Here is a 20,736-nt window from a genome sequence, read left to right on the forward strand (position 1 = left end):
GCCCCTTTTATGCATACAATGCCTATGTTTTGGCTGTGTTGCTCTTCTAGAAAAATAATCCTTTCAGGGTTGCCTATTGAAATACTGTACACCTCCAGTACAGAAACATTGTTTATGAGTTTGCGTGTCAGGTAGACCATTGATTGGCGTCGATTCTGCCAATTACGTAACACTGCTTGCACTCCGGCCGTCCGGCGCTGCAGCTAGACCCTATTGCCCACCTCTGCTGTTGTGTGCGACACAACGACACAGGGAACAAACTTAACTTTTTGACTTAGCAGCCATTTGGCTGGTAGATCTTTAAAAGTACCAGCCGGGCAGATTTTTTACTAGCCAAAAATTATAAATAGCTTTTTAGTATATCGCCATGTGTTATTATTACATATAATACTCTCATATGCTATTTTCAATAAACAACATAAGGAATATTAGCATAATTTTGAGTGGACTGAAGGAATGAGTCAGCGTTAATAGTTTTAAATGCAAATAATTTATTGAAACATAGAAGTGGGGTCGGGACACACACACACTGTGTTTCAACTCACCACCCCTGCATCATATTGTAGTCTGTCTTCAAACTTCCACTCCTCTCAAAATTTTTTATATTTGAATATCAACATTATCTGTCCATCCTCAGTAATCCTCAGTTTACTATAATATACTCCTGTCCTGACTAGTGACTCCATCGTCTTTCCAAACGCACGCACACACACAGGGAAGGGGAGAGTGCCCCCCCCATTTCCCTTTCCTCAGTGCTGTTTACTGTGGCTCTGCTAGAGCCATATGGAATCCGCGATCACGGAATCGCGGACGGAATCGCGGAATTGAGCAATAAAAATGGAAAACTATATAAAAAAGAAATTACCTTTTTTTCATGTTGTGGGACTTGTACAGCACTTTGTTCAACTTTGTCAGTGCTGTAAAGTTTAAACCTTTTTAAATCTTAGACAAACAAAACACTTTGCTTTCATGAAATATTGTAAGCCGTCATTTGAGGGTTTATAAAAGCAGCACAATGAACACAAATCTGTCAGTGCCGAGTCCGACCTCATCTTAAATAACATGTTTTAGTTAACAGAAAGGCAGAGTTGATTTTGCAAAAATATATATATATATATATATTTTTTCTTTTAATAATCGAATTTTATTTTCATATTCGAATTCCATGCCCATCGAACGAAGCTTCGAAGTATTTAAGACAGCCCTATTAAATGGACTGTTATATCTTATTAAATTGTGGACATTTATTCATTCCCACTTATTAGACACTATTTCTGATGGTAAAATGAGCGTACAAAGCAAAATACAGAATTCTGAAATATTAAAACGGAAAAAAAATGGAATTTGGAAAAAAATAAAATGGAATTTGGAAAAAAATAAAACGGATTTCATATGGCTCTAGGCTCTGCCTCGTCTGATCATCAGGATTAGCTTGTTAGCTGACGTTAACGTTGTAGTGATTGGTACATAAACGTTAATTTCGGGCGATGTGGGCATAAAGGAATGGCGACGGTGCAAAGCATGTAGCTGCATTGGACTCGTTGTGAGAAGAAAAAAAACATCACAGACTTATTTCGCGTCTGTAGGCGAACTGCTTTGTTAACGCTGCTCTGTTTACAACGCTGCTCTGTTTTCAAGAAACAACACGGACTGGGCGGATATCATATGACTCGCGGAGTTGCTAGAGGGTTTTCAAAATAAGAGTATCATATTAACCTGAACGTTGCTAGCTGCCGGAGCCCAGATATTATGACTGAAGCTGTGCTTGGGGCGGCAATGAGACCCGCACAGGATTTTCAAAATATGAGTATCGATATGAATTACACGCCAGCTGGCGGGCAGACTATTATTTTTAGACGCTAGACGGTAAATCTACACGCATTTGGCGATGGGCGCCCAGTTATTTTGTTCCCTGCTACTGCATCAACGTTATGATTAACAAAGCAAGGCATTCGTTTTGTTGCATTAACGTTATATTACTATTGCTATCGCTAAATCTAGGTGTTCTAAAATATATTGCTATTGGTAAGACTATAATAAAGGTGCTCCCATAGTCGAGCGGACTGTACTCGGACTGGACTCCACGGAGTTCTGCTGCTCTGAAAACGCTCGCTCGTCTTTCAGGAAGTAAACAAACAAAATGAGAGCTTCCGATTGGTCATTTGCTTTATTTCCCATGAAACCAGTCACGTCACTCTACTGTGATTGGACCGTTGGCTTGAGTGCAATGTGGGACTTGTAGTTTTTTAACAATTCTCAGCGGAGAAATAAAAAGAACGACTGAGGCTGTAATATGCATTCGCACAACGTGCGAGTAATTGATTTTTCAGGTTCGCACACACATATTTTTAGGGGCATATGCGAGCAATATGGTAGCACTGTAGAGCCCTGACACGTACCTTTTATAGTCATCCCACCACACATCCTACATTTATAACCACACATCCTACCTTTATAGTCATCCCACCACACATTCTACATTTATAACCACACACCCTACCTTTATAGTCATCCCACCACACATCCTACATTTATAACCACACATCCTACCTTTTATAGACATCCCACCACACATCTTACATTTATAACCACACACCCTACCTTTATAGTCATCCCACCACACATTCTAGCTTTATAGTCATCCTAGATGTGAATGGTTTGAGTGAACTGTGTCTTTGTGGCTCTGATGTTCCTCTCTCTCCAACAGCTCTTCAAAAGGAGAAACGTGGACGTTTTCAACGAGGAGGGAGCCATGTTTGAGAGTCCGCCGGAGGATTCTTTTGTTTGTACCTCCAGCACAGTGAGTCTCCATATTTAAAATACCACTGATGATGAGATAACTGATGCAAATACCTTGCATAGACGTATAGCGTGAAAATACTATGTTTTCCAAAAAAATATCCATATACTTACATATAGTGTGGACTGTGGCCATTGGTCACGATATTGGCGTTTTCCAAAAGCTCCGTTTCACACGTCCACACGTTTACAGGCAAACCGGGAGTTCGGAACACTGGAAGGTGTTTTCAAAAAGCTCCATTTCAGTGACCTAGAACTCCCATAATTTTTGTGTGGACAGGATGCCAAAACGCAGAGAAAATACGTAAAAAAAAATAAGGCCTTAGTTTCAAGAAAGAGCCGTATCATTGTTTTCCAACAAGCCTGTGGGCTTGGAATGTTGGAGTTCGCGGTGGGCGGCTGCGGTTGGTTTTGATTGGCTGTGGTGGTTATGCTGTTTCAGGAGGGAGTCATCACCAAAGATATGGTGGAGATGCTTTTCTCCGAGGACCCAGAGCTCCAGCTCACCACGACACAGAAGTTCAGAAAACTACTCTCCAAAGGTATTCTCCACCAGCTCATTCCTACCAGACAATAGCTATGGTACAGATGTGAGGACAGACCACAATACCTCGGAATTCTATCTCACTTTATGCCTAATTGATCAAACAAACATTTGTATACATTTATATTTAGTCATTTAGCTGACGCCTTTATGCAAAGTGACAAATTGTGAACAACAAGTCAGCAGGAGGGGTAGATCTCTCAGTGGCATTGTTTGTCAAATGGTGTCACTCTTGAGTGCATAGTACGTAGTATAGACATATTGGCACGATAGACTAGTAGTAGTATAAGTATAGTAGCAGTAAGTATATGGAGAGATTTCTTAATATACATGATCATCTCATTTCCTCGTAAAGGTAGATTATAATCTTTATAATCTTAGTCCTTGGAAATGCATGGCATGACTATTTAGCATGTTTTAATATTTTTTTTAATCTAAATTATATGGCATGGTATTTGATCAACCGTCAACCTTTTACACATACGGAAATGTTGATGAATGAGGGCCAACGTTTGTATGAACTTTCAGAGCCCAACCCACCAATCGATGAGGTCATAAACACAGCAGGAGTGGTGGAGAGGTTTGTCGAGTTCCTCAAGATGAGTGTTAACTGCACACTACAGGTAGGATTCCTGAAGACTCTGAATAAAACACACCAGAAAAGTATTTTAAAAACAAGACTTTTACGACATTAATGTACAATCTCTCTCTCTGCAGTTTGAAGCAGCTTGGGCACTGACCAACATAGCGTCTGGCACGTCCACGCAGACCAAGATAGTGATAGAAGCAGGAGCTGTGCCCATCTTCATAGAACTTCTCAACTCCGACTTCGAGGATGTCCAGGAACAGGTAATAAACAGTAGTCAATAGTGAGGCAACCCATATATATATATATATTGGCAGATGATCGGTATTTGCCGATATGGGTTTTGAAAAGCATTATTGGTACAATAAAAATGTTGACAGCCCATACAGCTAAACTCTATCTTGTCCAAATGCACATTCTCCCATTGTTTGACTATGGCGTTGTAATTTACCTGCATGCAAGCAAGAGTGTCCTTGATTGCCTTAACGTATTGTATCTAGGGATGCTCGATATTGGCTTTTTTACCGATATACCGATATTGTCCAACTCTTAATTCCCGATACCGATATCAACCGATACTGATATATGCAGGTTTCCCCCCCCCCCCCCCCCCCCCCCCCCCCAAAAACGGAATAATTTCAGGTAATTAACACTACATATCTCTTGTTGTGGAATTAACACAACATTATGCATACTTTTGACAATAAATAAAATCAGAATTTGTTATTACTTGCTTGCCTGGGTAAATAAAGTTTATAGAAATGAAAAAAAAAACGATACAGATATTTTCTGATATCACATTTTTATGCCAATATCGGTAGGCCGATAATATCGGACATCCCTAATTGTATCACTCAGCAATTAGGTTTGCTATAAATGCCCCCTTTTCAACACATCACTGACTTGTACACATCTGTAAATTGGCCATCGTTACACCCCCGACAAAAAAGTAATTGGCTTACAAAACCTTCCTTGGTCTGACCCCTCCTTATTTGATACACTTGTTAAAATGGTCATCTACTCCTCCCTATAACACCAGAGCTGCTAGATGTTCCCTGTGTTAACACTTCCTTCAGCCAATCCTCCTTCCAATTTGCTGCTCCCAGCAGTTGGAACGAGATGCAAAATACTTTGAAAATGGATCTATTGCAGAGTTGTTTACACACACACCTGCAACTGTCAGCCAGCCTTTAAACTGCAATTACCGTAGTCTGTTCTGCTTCATGTATTACATACCATGTAATCTTATTTGTTTGTTTGTTTGATGTGTTTTAATTATTTTCCTTACCTCAGTGATGCATGTATCGTCTGTCTCTTTTCTATTATATTTCATTCTTAATTATTTTTCCTTTCCCCATTACCCTTCAAGAGGCCCCTTTGTCCTCTCACCAGGCCCGTTATTGTAAATAAGAATTTGTTCTTAATTGACCTGCCTGGTTAAATAAAGGTTAAAGAAAAAGAAAAGGTGTAGGATTGCCATAAATAAGTGGCCACTGTAGACACAAAAAAAATACGATCTGTCTCGAAATACACATCAGTGCCTCCCTGGTACTCAGCTAAATCTCGTCAGCTTGGCCTTAATTGGACAGTTTGTTTTGGACATATTCACCCTGCGTTGTCTGATGATGATGATGTTGTTGTTTTTATACCCAAGAGTTAATCACGTTCTGTGTCCATCTGCGTTCCCTCCAGGCTGTGTGGGCCCTGGGTAACATAGCTGGTGACAGTGCTGTGTGCAGAGACTACGTCCTGAACTGCAATATCCTTCCACCGCTACTAATGTAAGGCCACCTTCCATGTCCCTTTTTTTTTTTATATGCCTTTCTTATTCAGGCCTAATGAACCCGTTTCCACTTGTTTCAACAACTTTATTCAATGTTATTTAACGTACCTGCTGGTGTCTTCTTGTCATTCTCAGGCTTCTGACCAAATCCACCAGACTCACCATGACTCGGAATGCAGTTTGGGCTCTGTCTAATCTCTGCCGAGGAAAGAACCCTCCGCCCGTCTTTGAAAAGGTACAGTCTAACCTCAGTGTGTCTAAGCCAAAGAAGCATTGACTGGCAGTATTAGCATGAATAAAAAGACCATTCTGAATTTTGCCCCAGAGGAATATTGTTCCTACACACCACCACGCCGACAAAACTGTCAGCCGACTGCAGCTGATGATTTCCCATAATCTCTCCCATAGTTTTCACTGCGTGTCTCGTTCCAACGGAGGTAGCCTGTGGTAGACGGCCACGTGCGGTGGGTTTTCACATGTTGAATGGACTAGGGATGTGCATGACTGACCCAAATAATTTTCGAATAGTCTACTGTTAAGTCTTAAGACTGTCCCAAAATGTATTTATAAAAAAAAAAAAAATTATATTAGAAATATATTGTTATTTTCTGTTCAAAGGGTATTGCACATAAATAGGCACTTCAGAATCTGAAATTCAGATAATCCTTCAGAATGTTGATCGGCTCAGCTGACCGACAATAAATCAAAATGAGCCGGGAGAGGGCCGGGAGAGGGACGGGAGAGGGACAGGAGAGGGACAGGAGGAGAGAGGGACAAGAGGAGATAGCGGGGAGAGGGACAAGAGGAGAGAGCGGGGAGAGGGACAGGAGGAGAGAGCCGGGAGAGGGACAGGAGAGGGACAGGAGGAGAGAGCCGGGAGAGGGACAAGAGGAGAGAGGGCCGGGAGGAGGAGAGAGCCGGGAGAGGGACAGGAGGAGAGGGCCAGGAGGAGAGGGACAGGAGGAGGAGAGGGACAGGAGAGGGACGGTAGAGGGACGGGAGGAGAGAGCCGGGAGAGGAGAGGGACGGGAGGAGAGGGACGGGAGAGGGACGGGAGAGAGCCGGGAGAGGGACAGGAGGAGAGAGCCGGGAGAGGGACAGGAGGAGAGAGCCGAGAGAGGGACAGGAGGAGAGAGGGGGAGAGGGACAGGAGGAGAGAGTGGGGAGAGCGACAGGAGGAGAGAGGGACAGGAGGAGAGAGGGACAGGAGAGGGCCGGGGGGAGACGGGAGGAGAGGGACAGGAGGAGAGAGACGGGAGAGGGACAGGAGAGAGCCAGGAGGAGAGGGCCGGGAGAGGGACAGGAGGAGAGAGCCGGGAGAGGGACAGGAGGAGAGAGCCGGGAGAGGGACAGGAGGAGAGGGCCGGGAGAGGGACAGGAGGAGAGAGCCAGGAGAGGGACAGGAGGAGAGAGCGGGGAGAGAGCCGGGAGAGGGACAGGAGGAGAGGGCCGGGAGAGGGACAGGAGGAGAGAGCCAGGAGAGGGACAGGAGGAGAGAGCCGGGAGAGGGACAGGAGGAGAGAGCCGGGAGAGGGACAGGAGGAGAGAGCGGGGAGAGGGACAGGAGGAGAGAGCGGGGAGAGGTACGGGAGGAGGGACGGGAGGAGAGGGCCGGGAGAGGGACAGGAGGAGAGAGCCGGTAGAGGGACAGGAGGAGAGAGCGGGGAGAGGGACAGGAGAGGGCCGGGAGGAGGGGGACAGGAGAGGGCCGGGAGGAGGGGGACAGGAGGAGAGAGCCGAGAGAGGGACAGGAGGAGAGGGACAGGAGGAGAGAGCCGAGAGAAGGACAGGAGGAGAGGGACAGGAGGAGAGAGCAGAGAGCAGAGAGAGGAACAGGAGGAGAGAGCCGAGAGAGCACTCTCGATCCATAGTTATAGACTTGTCCTGTGACATCAAGATATTCCCCATTTTGCTGCACTTTTGGCGGCAATTTAAAAAAATAACACGTTCACGTGTTATTGGATACCATTTCTATGTACGCCACCCACGCATGATTGGCCGATAAATTCTTTTGCACTTAACAAGTACACACTTGACTTCACAAAATACAAAATCTAACCGCCTGTAACAGATTAAAAAAATGCCCGAGTGCAGATTGGGTTGTTGGGTTTTTTTTTTTTTTTTTTAAATGTGCGACTGAACCGTTTGATCTGATACTTAGCGGGGAGGCAGTCCTAGTGGTTGCGACAGCGACTCCCGAGAGCTGATTTAAACCACACATGAATCTGTCTCACACAACACATAATGAAAGTCCCACCCGCTTAGCTGGAGCTGAGGAGGAGGAGGAGGAGGAGGAAGAGGAGGAAGCAGCCGGCCGAGTCCTAATGGTCCAGAAGGCTTCCTCTTATGACATGATGTTGAATAACCCTTTCAGTCCTCTTGTTTCACCGACCGATGCTCCTGACCGAAGTAGAATGAGCGGGCCGGTTTATTGGAAGCATTGCCAGCTCAGCTTCATCGACCTTTCAATTACTGAGCTGTAAAAAGGGCTTGCTGGTCACTCAACGTTAACGGCATTCAAAAGGGGCACTAATATCCCTCCCTAGTTAATGTTGCTTCAGGTTATATCACGGTAGCTGCGTGGAATTAAAAAGTCTTAAATTGAATTTGCATGGTTATTGCCTTTTTGGAGGGGCAAGCCTGGCTGTTGGGAAATTAAGGCAAAAATTAAGGCGAAAATACAAAATATGCCATTCAATGTGTATTGTATTCTACTGTACCTTGACGACTAATAAATACATTTATAAATTATTATAATTAGTTTTTTAAGTCTTAAATCAAACTCGTTGAAACCAGCAGAACTCTGTATATTGACGTCTGCCGTGTGTTGTCCAGGTGTCGCCCTGTCTGCCGGTGCTGTCCAGGCTTTTATTCAGCAGTGACCCAGACCTGCTGGCCGACGCCTGCTGGGCCCTGTCCTACCTCTCAGACGGCCCCAACGACAAGATCCAGGCCGTCATCGACTCTGGCGTCTGCAGACGCCTCGTGGAGCTGCTCATGTGAGTGTGGACGCCGCGCCGACCTCCGGGTCAGCCGCGTTACAGGAAGGCCACGTGGCTCGTTCGGTAGCTTCAGAGCCTCGGGTGAACGTTTTACATGTCGGCGCTACAGACGGGGGGAAAAGGGAAGCGCTGCGCATCAACCCTAGGGCGATGTTTTTATTTTTAATTGGTTGATAACATAATTGACCTATCTCAAACCCCGCCCTCTATTCTCGATCTTCCAATCACAACTGAATCCTGAAATCCAGACAATTCTGTGCAGAATTGCCCCCGTTCCTAAACGGTAATATTGACACGAATCCGTTCGCCCGAGGCTCTACTAAATGAGATGTATGTTGTTTTTTTACGGCGTCGCAATTCCTTTTAAGTCTGATTTATGAGGTGTTTGTGTCTTGTAAAAAGGTTTCTTGGTTTAATAGATGTTCTTTCGCAGGCACACTGACTACAAGGTGGCCTCCCCGGCCCTGAGAGCCGTGGGCAACATCGTCACCGGGGACGACATCCAGACACAGGTGAGAGGGCGGTCTGACCGCCACATTAAAGGTCTGACGGTCACATTAAAGGTCTGACCGTCACATTAAAGGTCTGACCGTCACATTAAAGGACCATGAACCCACCATGAATTTATCTCCTGGTCGTGCCAACAAACGCGTCGCAAACATGTAGAAATCGACGCACGCATCGGACCAGAATAGCATCACGGAAGGTGGTTAGTTTGTGAAGGTAAACGAGGAAATGCCAGAGAGAGAGAAACCGGTTTGCTAAGGAATTATGTCTTTGTTAGCGTGACCAGGAGATAACTTTTGGGTAGGTTTCTTCTAACATAATTCTATGGTTTATCACCATAACGTTTACATTGTTAACACTTTGACTGCCATGAAACGTCTTTTGACGTCATTGCGGGCCATGCTCAAGTTGCCGGAGGACGCTGTACAGCGTCCTTATATCAATATTTCAAAAATCTGCAATCTGATTCATATGTCCCCTCCGCTGGCCTGAGATCCACCAGCAGGACCCACTGAGCTCTCTGGCGGTTCAGGAGCGCCATCTGGTGGCCGATCGGCGCAATCGCCAAACAGGATGTGCCATAGAGGTTGTGCTAGACGTCCGTAGTACTTCCGGGCGCTCACTATAGGTCATGGGACTCTGGCTCGTCACGCTACACAGTGATCGATTGGCAATAACTCGATAAACAACATGATTTGGACGTATATACCATTATACAAGCTGGAGATGGACCGGGTAAAAATATATCCCATAATGATAAGATTTCTACTCTACGATGATCGCCCAACGGCGCGCGGAGACTGGGGTGAGTTTCAGCGTGTAACGTTACCGTCTTGATACTAACTGCTATTATCAACATTTGACCCACATTAGATGATTGGTATAACGCTGCCCACGGAATTATAAACGCCCCCTCGCCCATCCGGTCAACATCAGATGACGTGTAGTAACTTCTAGAAGTACGTCTAGTTGGAATTTTTTATATCGCGCTGATTGCCATCAAACTGTATTTCATCATCAATATAATGCATTTGGGGCTATATATCACGTTCTGGAGAAAGCTGCAGAAAGAGATGAAAACATACTTATACATTAGACCATACTTTACTATGAATATGTGAATGAAAAAGTTTAACGTTGCTACACAATGAACAATACATATAGGACTTTGAATGGGCCCTAATAATGGCAATGTAGCAATAGAATTTATTAAAAAAAAATAGGTTTTAGCCCTGCAAAGAAGGGGACTTTCTCCATAGACAAATAGAGCTGGCAATCTATGGTATATCATGAATTTAACCTTAGGCAGCCAAAGTGTTAAGATAATATATTTGTCTGTATTTTACATTGTACTATTGAGTTTTGTTTTCTCTGTATTGTACTGTATTTATGTTGAGCTGTTTTGTGTTTCAAACTATTAATAATAAAACATATTTTCTTTTAAGATAATATATTTATTGATCCCCTTTGGGGAAATTCAGGCGTCATAGCAGCATGGAGGGGAGGTACAGGTATGGGCAGGGTAATAGTAGAAAGACATAAATATAGATATACACGTATAGAAATATGAGAAAAAATAAACAATGTAAACTATATAAGGATAACTTACCGTACTTTTCGCACTATAAGCCGCACCTGACTATAAGCCGCAGCAGCTAAATTGAATGATGTGTACATATATAAGCCGCACTGGACTATAAGCCGCAGGTGTTTTAATGTTTAATTACCATATGTAAGGGTTCGTGCACAGAGGGGATTGTCACAATACTGTCGGACAAATAACAAGAATTAACTCATTTACAAGTTGTATTAAGTTTAGCAAATAAGGGAACAGATAAATAACATTTCAATGCAGTAAAAAAAGCAATATCTTCGGGTTTGGTCCACATATAAGCCGCACCGTTATATAAGCCGCAGGGTCGAAAAATGGGGGAAAAAGCCGCGGCTTATAGTCCGAAAAGTACGGTATATATATAATATAATTGACTGAATATAAAATATGAGAAGAATAAACGGTGTAAAGAAAGGTGCATTATGAGGGTCTGTATGCCCTATCGGTTATATTATACATACACAATAAACATAATATAAAGTGACCAGGGGTCATGTAAAATATGTTGTGCACGGACTAAGACTCCTATTTAGACCAGTATGGTCCTTCTTAAGGTCGGGCTACTACTTAGACTAGCAAACTAGTATCGGAGAAGACCATCTACTCATCATGAAACGTTTAAAAAGTGTCTTCTATGCAGTCATTCTCCTGTTTGTTGTTCCATGTCAGGTGGTAAATGGCTGCTTTTTTATATAGCGCTTTTATCCAAAACGCTTTACAATTTGTTACTCACATTTGAATCACTCACACATCCACTCACACACCGACGGCGGAGGCAACCATGCAAGGTGCCAACCTGCTCATCGGGAGCAATTAGGGGTTAAGTGTCTTGCTCAAGGACACATCGACACGCTGCACGGGAGGAGCGGGAATCAAACCGGGAACCTCCGGATTGCCAGACGACTGCTCTACCTCCCGAGCCACTGTCGCCCCTGGTGGTGTTGAACTGCTCAGCTCTGTAGTCATTCTCCTGTCCGTTGTTCCGTGGTATTGAACTGCTCAGCTCTGTAGTCATTCTCCTGTCCGTTGTTCCGTGTCAGGTGGTATTGAACTGCTCGGCTCTGCCCTGCCTGCTGCACCTCCTCAGCAGCGCTAAAGAGTCCATCCGCAAAGAGGCCTGCTGGACCATCTCCAACATCACCGCAGGAAACCGAGCCCAGATACAGGTGACACGCATACGAGTCAGTTCAAACGGACGTGTCATTGCATTTTCATACCCCCCCCCCCCCCCCTAAATCGTTGTCTTATTTCTTCAACTTGGATCTCCTGTCTCCTCCTCCTTCCAGACGGTGATTGACGCCAACATCTTCCCAGTGCTGATCGACATCCTGCAGAAGGCAGAATTCAGGACGAGGAAGGAGGCTGCGTGGGCCGTTACCAACGCCACGTCCGGGGGCACGCCAGAGCAGATCAGGTTAGTATTACCAACGCCACGTCCGGGGGCACGCCAGAGCAGATCAGGTTAGTATTACCAACGCCACGTCCGGGGGCACGCCAGAGCAGATCAGGTTAGTATTACCAACGCCACGTCCGGGGGCACGCCAGAGCAGATCAGGTTAGTATTACCAACGCCACGTCCGGGGGCACGCCAGAGCAGATCAGGTTAGTATTACCAACGCCACGTCCAGGGGCACGCCAGAGCAGATCAGGTTAGTATTACCAACGCCACGTCCGGGGGCACGCCAGAGCAGATCAGGTTAGTATTACCAACGCCACGTCCGGGGGCACGCCAGAGCAGATCAGGTTAGTATTACCAACACTAGCTCCAGGAGCACGCCAGAGCAGATCAGGTTAGTATTACCAACACTAGCTCCAGGAGCACGCCAGAGCAGATCAGGTTAGTATTACCAACACTAGCTCCAGGAGCACGCCAGAGCAGATCAGGTTAGTATTACCAACACTAGCTCCAGGAGCACGCCAGAGCAGATCAGGTTAGTATTACCAACACTAGCTCCAGGGGCAGAGCAGATCAGGTTAGTATTACCAACACTAGCTCCAGGAGCACGCCAGAGCAGATCAGGTTAGTATTACCAACACTAGCTCCAGGAGCACGCCAGAGCAGATCAGGTTAGTATTACCAACACTAGCTCCAGGGGCAGAACAGATCAGGTTAGTATTACTAACACTAGCTCCAGGGGCAGAGCAGATCAGGTTAGTATTACCAACACTAGCTCCAGGGGCAGAACAGATCAGGTTAGTATTACCAACACTAGCTCCAGGGGCAGAACAGATCAGGTTAGTATTACCAACACTAGCTCCAGGGGCAGAACAGATCAGGTTCGTATTACCAACACTAGCTCCAGGGGCAGAACAGATCAGGTTCGTATTACCAACACTAGCTCCTTGAGCACGCCAGAACAGATCAGGTTAGTATTACCAACACTAGCTCTTGGACCACGCCAGAACAGATCAGGTTAGTATTACCAACACTAGCTCTTGGACCACGCCAGAACAGATCAGGTTAGTATTACCAACACTAGCTCTTGGACCACGCCAGAACAGATCAGGTTAGTATTACCAACACTAGCTCTTGGAGCATGCCAGAACAGATTTGGTTAGACATCAATTCTGCCCTAACTTCCGTTACGGCTGTTTGCATTTGTACAGCAGAGTGTGTATTTTTTACAGGAAGTTTTACAAGATCTGTATTTCCTTATCGGTGATTGACTACAGGGGAAGCCCTAAGGTTCCTTGAGGGGATTTAAGGGTGTTCCCAGGAACATGGCAAATGATTGAACTTCACTATGAGAGAATTAGTATTCCAGTCACATGCTTCCTTCTGCCCAATGGGATCTCCCCACTCCTAAATGGTTTAGCATCGTTCTCTGCTAAATCCAACCTAAAATATCTAGATTTCGGGGGACTATTCTTAGAATGTAGAAGTTGGAATAATAGACAATACTCTGAGGTCCCTGACAGATGTAGTCCTCGTTATGGAGAGGATTGAACGCTCCCTGTTTTAGACATTGATTTAAGGGAGAAGAAAAAGGAAACGGTGAAGGAATGAGAGGATGATTAACGGAAGGAAGGAAGAACTCAGATTACAGAGAATGAGAGGATGATTAACAGAAGGAAGGAACTCTGATTACTGAAACGGTAAATTTTTTTAATCGTCCTCTTCATGAGGCCAGAATTCCCACCTCTGCGGTTCAACATGCTATTCCCATTCCTAGAATTCCTGCACGGTCGCAGGAGATATTAGACGGGGAGCTAAACTTGGTGTGATGGTATGCGTGCGCAGCATGCGTGTGTTTTCACATCACTGGGGAAGTGATTGTCCAGATTGAATTACGGTGGAATGTCACAAGACACCTCTGAGAACTGCGGCCGGTCGCACATAAAATAGACTTCCTAGGATTGGATTCTGTCGCTCCCTGTTGAAATGCCTGCGCTGCCTGATGTCTGTGTTGTTGTTGTTGTTGTTGTTGTTGTTGTAGGTACCTGGTGAACCTCGGCTGCATTAAGCCCCTGTGTGACCTGTTGACGGTAATGGACTCCAAGATCGTGCAGGTGGCTCTGAACGGGCTGGAGAACATCCTGAGACTGGGGGAGCAGGAGGCCAAGCAGGAGAACAACGGCGCGGGAGTCAACCCCTACTGCAGCCTCATCGAGGAGGCCTACGGTACGCGCCAGCGCCACACACAACCAAGCGCGCGTACTGCGCCGTGAATACAGGTCCACAAGGGCCTCATCGTAGATGTATCGGAACTGGATTTTCAGGTTATCCGCAGGGTTTTAAAAAGTCTTAACAAGGCCTTAACACTTTCAGTGCCAGGCCGTGTTTTCCTTTTTACCCCGTTGATGCCACGGTCCACGGCCCATGTAACGTTAATATCGCCTAATCTATGTTTTAAATTATGCTATGTGTCTAATCTGCCCATCGCTTATCAAAGAATCATTTTCCAGTCAACATTGGCAAAGCAGATTGTGTTTTTATCGCTTCATTTCCTTTTTATAGCATTTTGAAAACCACTCGGTTTTTCGAAGAAAAAACAACACATTCCCTGATAATCGCCTTTTTACTGGAATATCCAGAACGTTATCATTTGTCTGTCTATTTATGAATCGTTTTCAAATAAACGCTAGATGGTCGATAGTATATGTGTGCGCACGCACGCTCGTGCCGTGCGCTGTTAATCGCTGCTATTATTTCCTGATGGCTTTTACAGTGAAACAGCCATATCACATATAGTTGAAACGCTTAGTATATATCGATGAAAACGAGTCTGATTATCCTAACACTGATAACATAGATTCCTTACCTGACATCAGATGGTATCCAAATGGTATATTCCAATTCCTGATCACCATTCGAAAAAATCGATAAGTATATTAATCCAACGTGTGTACAGTATAACCCATGCTCGCCGCGGCTCAGAGGCTCCAGAATGAACTCTGGTAACTCCGGCTGCATCAGTGGACTGGAAAATGTGGACTGGAATATTTTTTTCCCCCATCCATTTTCATTGAGTCCATTCCAAAAGGGTGATTTACCATCTGGGAGACGATGGGGGGCGGTTTTTTCACATCTGATCGCCGGCGGCCCCTGGATCTCCAACGGTAGGCTCAGGTGATGCAATATGATTTCAGATCGCTAATTAAAAAATAAATTCAGAGAAAAGCCGTGACGTGGCTTTCAACGTCACAATCGTAAACTCGAGATTAGCCGTGAGTGGCGCTCAAAGTGTTAAAGGTGTTAAACCCTTTCACTACCACACTACATAAGGTTAACCCTTTCACTAACACACTACGGAATGTTAACCCTTTGACTACCACACTACGGAAGGTTAACTTTTCACTACGACACTACAGACGGTTAACTGTTTTTTTTGTGGGGCTACCGGGAGCCTGTGTGCATCTGGCGACAGCTTGTATGGAACGTGTGAGCAGCCGCCGCCAGTTCAATGTCGCTATGTGTTTGCTATTATGGTTGTGATATTGGTATTCAATTTGGCTCTAAGTGGTATTAAAAAGGTCTTAAAAAGTCTTCTCTACCAGAACTAGATGGAAAAACATATTGACAACCTACAGAGTTCTGCAATATGTTTATATGCAGGTGTCTCTCCAGCGGGTGGGGTTGGGGGATTTACCCGAATGGGGAAACATGTTTACAATGAGAACAGTACAGCGAACCGGCGGTTAGGTGGCCGAGCGGAGATTGCGTTCGTCACCAACCCCGGAGCTGTGAGCTGGATTCGCCTGTTCGAATCCAGCTCACAGCTCCGGGGTTGTCACCAGCTTGGCTGGCCGTCTGCACTAATACAATTGGCTGTATTAGAGGGTGGGAGAAGCTGGCGGGGTGGGTCCGGGTCGTTGTAAACAGTGACTCCTACAGTTCGGTCGGGGCGCCTGCTAAGCGCGGATAGGACTTGAGGGGGATAGTGTGATCCTCCCACACGCTACGCCCTCTCGATGAGAATCCGCGCTGCCAGGTGAAAAGAAGCGGTGATTGGCTGGACGTGTGTCGGAGGAAGCACGTGGTAGCCTCCACTCTCCCAGATGATCTGACTGTGGGGGGTAAGTGCGCAGCGACCAGGAAGGGACTGGGAATTGGCATACGACTAACATTGGGATGGGAGAAAATCGGAGGAAAAAATAGACATTCATGGGTCTCCTCCCTGCCCTCCCCAGGTCTGGACAAGATCGAGTTCCTCCAGAGCCACGAAAACCAGGAGATCTACCAGAAGGCCTTCGACCTGATCGAGCACTATTTCGGGGTGGAGGAGGACGATGCCAGTCTGGCCCCGCAGGTGGACCAGGCCAACCAGCAGTTCCTCTTCCCCCAGCAGGAGGCCCCGATGGAAGGCTTCCAGCTCTAACTCAGCCCACCCCACCCCTCGAAACACATCACACGCCCCTCCAGACGCCTGGGTCATATCCCTGCGCTCTCTACCCCCCTCTACTGGCCTACCACTATCCACACCTGAATGTCCCCCGCCCTATGGAGGGTAACAAGAACTGTCTACCCTCTTGTCCTGTCCTGCTCTCCGGCCTGCGATACATGGCTCACCGCTAGCAGACCCCCTCAGTATGCTATTGTAATGCGACGTGTAGGCGACCTGGGTGAGCGGGGAGAGAGAGAGAGAGAGAGAGAGGGAGACAAAACTCATGACTCTCAACACGGTTATTCTAAGAAGCAATCACCTCCAAGCTCAAAGTGTGGGTTCGTACCCGGCTTGAAACGCACATAAAGACATCCTTTTTTTATTTTTTATTTTTTACCATTTTTGAAACCCCTAAAATCTTCTCAGCAGGGTTGTTGTTTTTTCTTTCCAGTGGGGCCTCCTAGTAGAGGACGACCCGATGCAAGGCCATGCACCGTCTCCGAGCCCCCAAACGAGAGGTATCCCTCAACTCTTTGCGTTAATCTCCCTTATTAAAAACAATATATATATATTGATTTTATTTTATGACATTATCATCCCCTGCCCTTTTTGTTTTATTAGATTTCTTCCTAATCCTTTATTTATTCGTCTTAGAACTTTTCCTTTTTTCTTTTTTTTATTTCTTTTATTAACTTTTCGTTATGAAGACGTATTCCTCGCCTATTCTAATAATACACTTTTTGTTTGCTACAAGGAGGCTCCATGGTCTCTATAGGCTCGAGACTGGTCACTGATCATCTTGTTGTTTTAATAAAAATAATCCGGCTGGATTCGGAGGGTAAATCCTCTCCCAAGGTGGGTTTTCTGTCAGAAATACAGGGTTTTTCCTCCAGAGGTCCAGGGTTTCTAGAGTCCAGGGGCGTATAAACTCCAGAGAGACGGCACATTAACTGTCTGTTTTCCCCCATCTAACAACTGTTGGATGTTTTTTTTCCCTTCTTTTTTGAGGATGTGGTCTAATGACGGGTGGGGTGGGATTTGGGGACTCAGGGGGGTTGAGAGGACGAAGCATGCAGGTTCTGTGTTGAGAAATCAGGGAGAGTTGTCCCCGGGGCTCAGGAAGGGCTCCCGGGTGGGGAGTTTGGGGTTTTGACGAACGGGAGACATATGGAAAGATATATAAATGAAAATATCTAGGTTTTCGCAGGGTGGTAATAGTTAGAGAGACCTAATGTTCGTTGTGTGCTGTGTTATTAATAACGATACATTTGAATTATGATGAAGTGATCTAACTCTTTAAAAAAAAAATGACACATAGCTGGGGGGAACAGAGACAGTCGCAGCACATTATAGAGACTAACCAAAACCAATGTATTTTTCTATTTAAACGCATACCGGTATGCAGATACTGGATTATATTTTGATTTGGCGTTCCAAGAAACTATAGCCATTACTCGGAAAGGGGCAAATCTCATCTTGAGTTACATGCACGTCATGTGAACATTATGGAATTTGACCGTAGTTTTATATGTTTTGAGTTTACTTTCTTTTCCTCTGCACTCCATTGTGACCCAGCGGTGTAAATAGGTTGCTGCCGGTTAGCCAGGCACTGTGCCGCCCCCCCCCAGTGTATGTGGTAGGGTCTTGCATGGTGTTTTATTACCCTACGTGCTGTCACAGTAGTATCCCTGGCCAAACGCGAGAGGCAGTTGGCATGGAGCGCTGGAGAGCGAGGGGGGAGAGAGGGAGAAAAGTGCCACGGCACTAGAATATGTTTCTGCGTCGTAGCGGGTAAAAGAGTAGGAGGGAATTGGGCCATGTCTAGATGGTATCGGTGGTATATAGCAGTGATATAGTGTAGTAATGGTGGTGGTGTTGTAAAAAAACTAAAACTAAACAAAAAAAAGTTGATATCTAACCTAACCTTCGGCATCCTATATCACTGTATTGTGAGGAATGGGAATGACAACTAAATGATGTTGCATGGGTCCATCGTCATGGTAATATAAGAGTATTGATTGCTATTCTATATATATTTATATATAGTCTACCCTTCTCTGCCCAATTAGGAAAGTGTATGACGTTTTATTTTTCTCATGCGTATAGGTATAACCGCAGGTTTGGCTAGGGATATGCGTTTAAGTGACAAAGCATAACCGCAACAGGAATTCTAGTAAAGATATGTATTTGCACACACACTTCATGCACACTTGCATACAACACCAGCAGACACTGCACACACATCTCACACAGAGTGAGTGGCTAGCAGCAGGAGAAAATTGTTTCCATAATGTTTGGAATGAAAATTGACTGTTCTTTACTTTAAATTCCACTGCAGTATTTTCTTTTTTCTACTTATCCCCACACGTTCCAAATTTATCTTAAAATCGAAGGCACTTTTTCTTTATCTAGTGAAATGCTAGCCCCTTTCGGGTCTGTGATGCACGCCAACAGGTTTGTACGAGTGAATACACAGTCCCTTATACCTTCATTGAAAAATCTCACAATTAACTCGGTCTCGCTTTTCTCTATCAAAACGCTTGTCGTACAAGTATCGCAGAGACATTTCAAAGATACTCACAGTTGCATGAGGGTTTCGGACAGACAAACGCTAGGGTTTGAAAGCTTGGCGTTGCTAATAAACATTTTTATTTTTTTATTATAAACTGCTCAACACTGCTTTGGGTGCCTGATGCGCATGCGCTGTGATCACAAATAAATATACAGCGATCACAGCGCATGCGCATCAGGCACCCAAAGCCGGAAATAAAGCAGTGTTGACCAGTTTATAAAAATTATTTTAAATGTTTATTGGCAACGCCAAGCTTTCAAACCCTAGCGTTAGTCTGTCCGAAACCCTCGTGCAACTGTGAGTACCTTTGAAATTTCTCTGCGATACTTGTACGACGAGCGTTTTGATAGAGAAAAGCGAGACTGTTAATTGTGGGATTTTTCAATGAAGGTATAAGGGACTGTGTATTCACTCGTCCAACCCTGTTGGCGTGCATCACCGACCCAAAAGGGGCTAATGAAATGCTACACCAATGGTTCTTTTTCTTTTTTTTAGATTTATAATTTGATTTTCATTCTGCCATCGCTTTTTGACGGGAGTGTAGTAAAAACGACAATGAAAAATGTATACATTTGTTATTCCAGTTATTATGGAAGCCTTTTTCATCTCCTAGCCATACGACTTTAAGATGGTTTGAAGTTACCCTCAGATCTGATCTTGGGTCAGTGTTGAGGGGATGTGGATGGAGCCTGGGGCTCGCAACTTTCTGGTAGTGTGACGTTCGACTGACAGGCACTGTGAGGAAGAGATTGATCCGATGCAACTCGTATGTCCCCATAAGAGTCTGGGAGCATTTGTTCTGTGGATTAGCTATGTGGCTATTATGAACATTATGCTTCAGTTCACTAGCCCCTTTTTACAATGCACCTACAGGAAGATTTACACGTATTGTCTGCGCACAAGAAAATGTATAAATTCAACTGAATGGTATCCTGCTTTCATCAAAGATGAGTTTGAAATGGGTTCCATTCGGTTTTTCATTGAATTCGCTTAATTTCCCTGACGATATAAGACATGTTACCTTGTGTGTTCATCCACCTACTGCCTTATCCAATTCGATTTATTTTAGTATGCAATAGTACTTTACAGTGTCATCTATTTTGCTTTAAGGACACGTTAGTTTATCGATGGAACACAGGTTTGCTGATTGAACGCGAGGTTAACGTCGACGCTGTAGGCTTCATATGCAACTTTGCCTCGTTAGACCGTTTTGTCTAAAGACGTTATCCACAGAACAAGTGTTCTCCCAGCAGACATAATAAAGAGGTGGAAAATATTTGTGAAATCACGAGAAATTGAGCGACAAGAACTTGACTCTACAACACGTAGAGCAACATTTGTATACCAATAGTCTTTGGTTTCGTGTCCACTCTTGCGTGTGGTCTACAAAGAGCGCCAGGATGGTGACATAAAAAAAAAAACGACAAGATATTTATATTTATGAAAACTGAAAATGCACTCCTATTCACTAAAGTGCCAATACGACCAACAAAGACTGGTGGTTGA

The 20,736-nt window shown here is 44.9% G+C and overlaps 1 protein-coding gene across 1 annotated transcript in view; it reads left to right on the forward strand.

The window, feature by feature from the left end:
* The window catches only part of kpna6 (karyopherin alpha 6 (importin alpha 7)), a 36,376-nt gene extending 18,768 nt beyond the window's left edge, over nt 1–17,608 (forward strand). Inside the window, exons 3-14 of the mRNA XM_084312214.1 lie at nt 2,708–2,800; nt 3,242–3,341; nt 3,872–3,966; nt 4,061–4,192; nt 5,622–5,710; nt 5,848–5,947; nt 8,548–8,711; nt 9,148–9,226; nt 11,874–11,999; nt 12,120–12,247; nt 14,271–14,455; nt 16,465–17,608. Coding sequence (XP_084168340.1) covers nt 2,708–2,800; nt 3,242–3,341; nt 3,872–3,966; nt 4,061–4,192; nt 5,622–5,710; nt 5,848–5,947; nt 8,548–8,711; nt 9,148–9,226; nt 11,874–11,999; nt 12,120–12,247; nt 14,271–14,455; nt 16,465–16,652 — 1,479 coding nt within the window. The 3' untranslated portion in view covers nt 16,653–17,608. The remainder of the gene's footprint in view (nt 1–2,707; nt 2,801–3,241; nt 3,342–3,871; nt 3,967–4,060; nt 4,193–5,621; nt 5,711–5,847; nt 5,948–8,547; nt 8,712–9,147; nt 9,227–11,873; nt 12,000–12,119; nt 12,248–14,270; nt 14,456–16,464) is intronic.
* Nucleotides 17,609–20,736: the final 3,128 nt, after the last annotated feature.

The sequence above is a fragment of the Notolepis coatsorum genome, assembly GCF_963971535.1.
Source record: "Notolepis coatsorum genome assembly, chromosome: 4".
NCBI lineage: Eukaryota > Metazoa > Chordata > Actinopteri > Aulopiformes > Paralepididae > Notolepis > Notolepis coatsorum.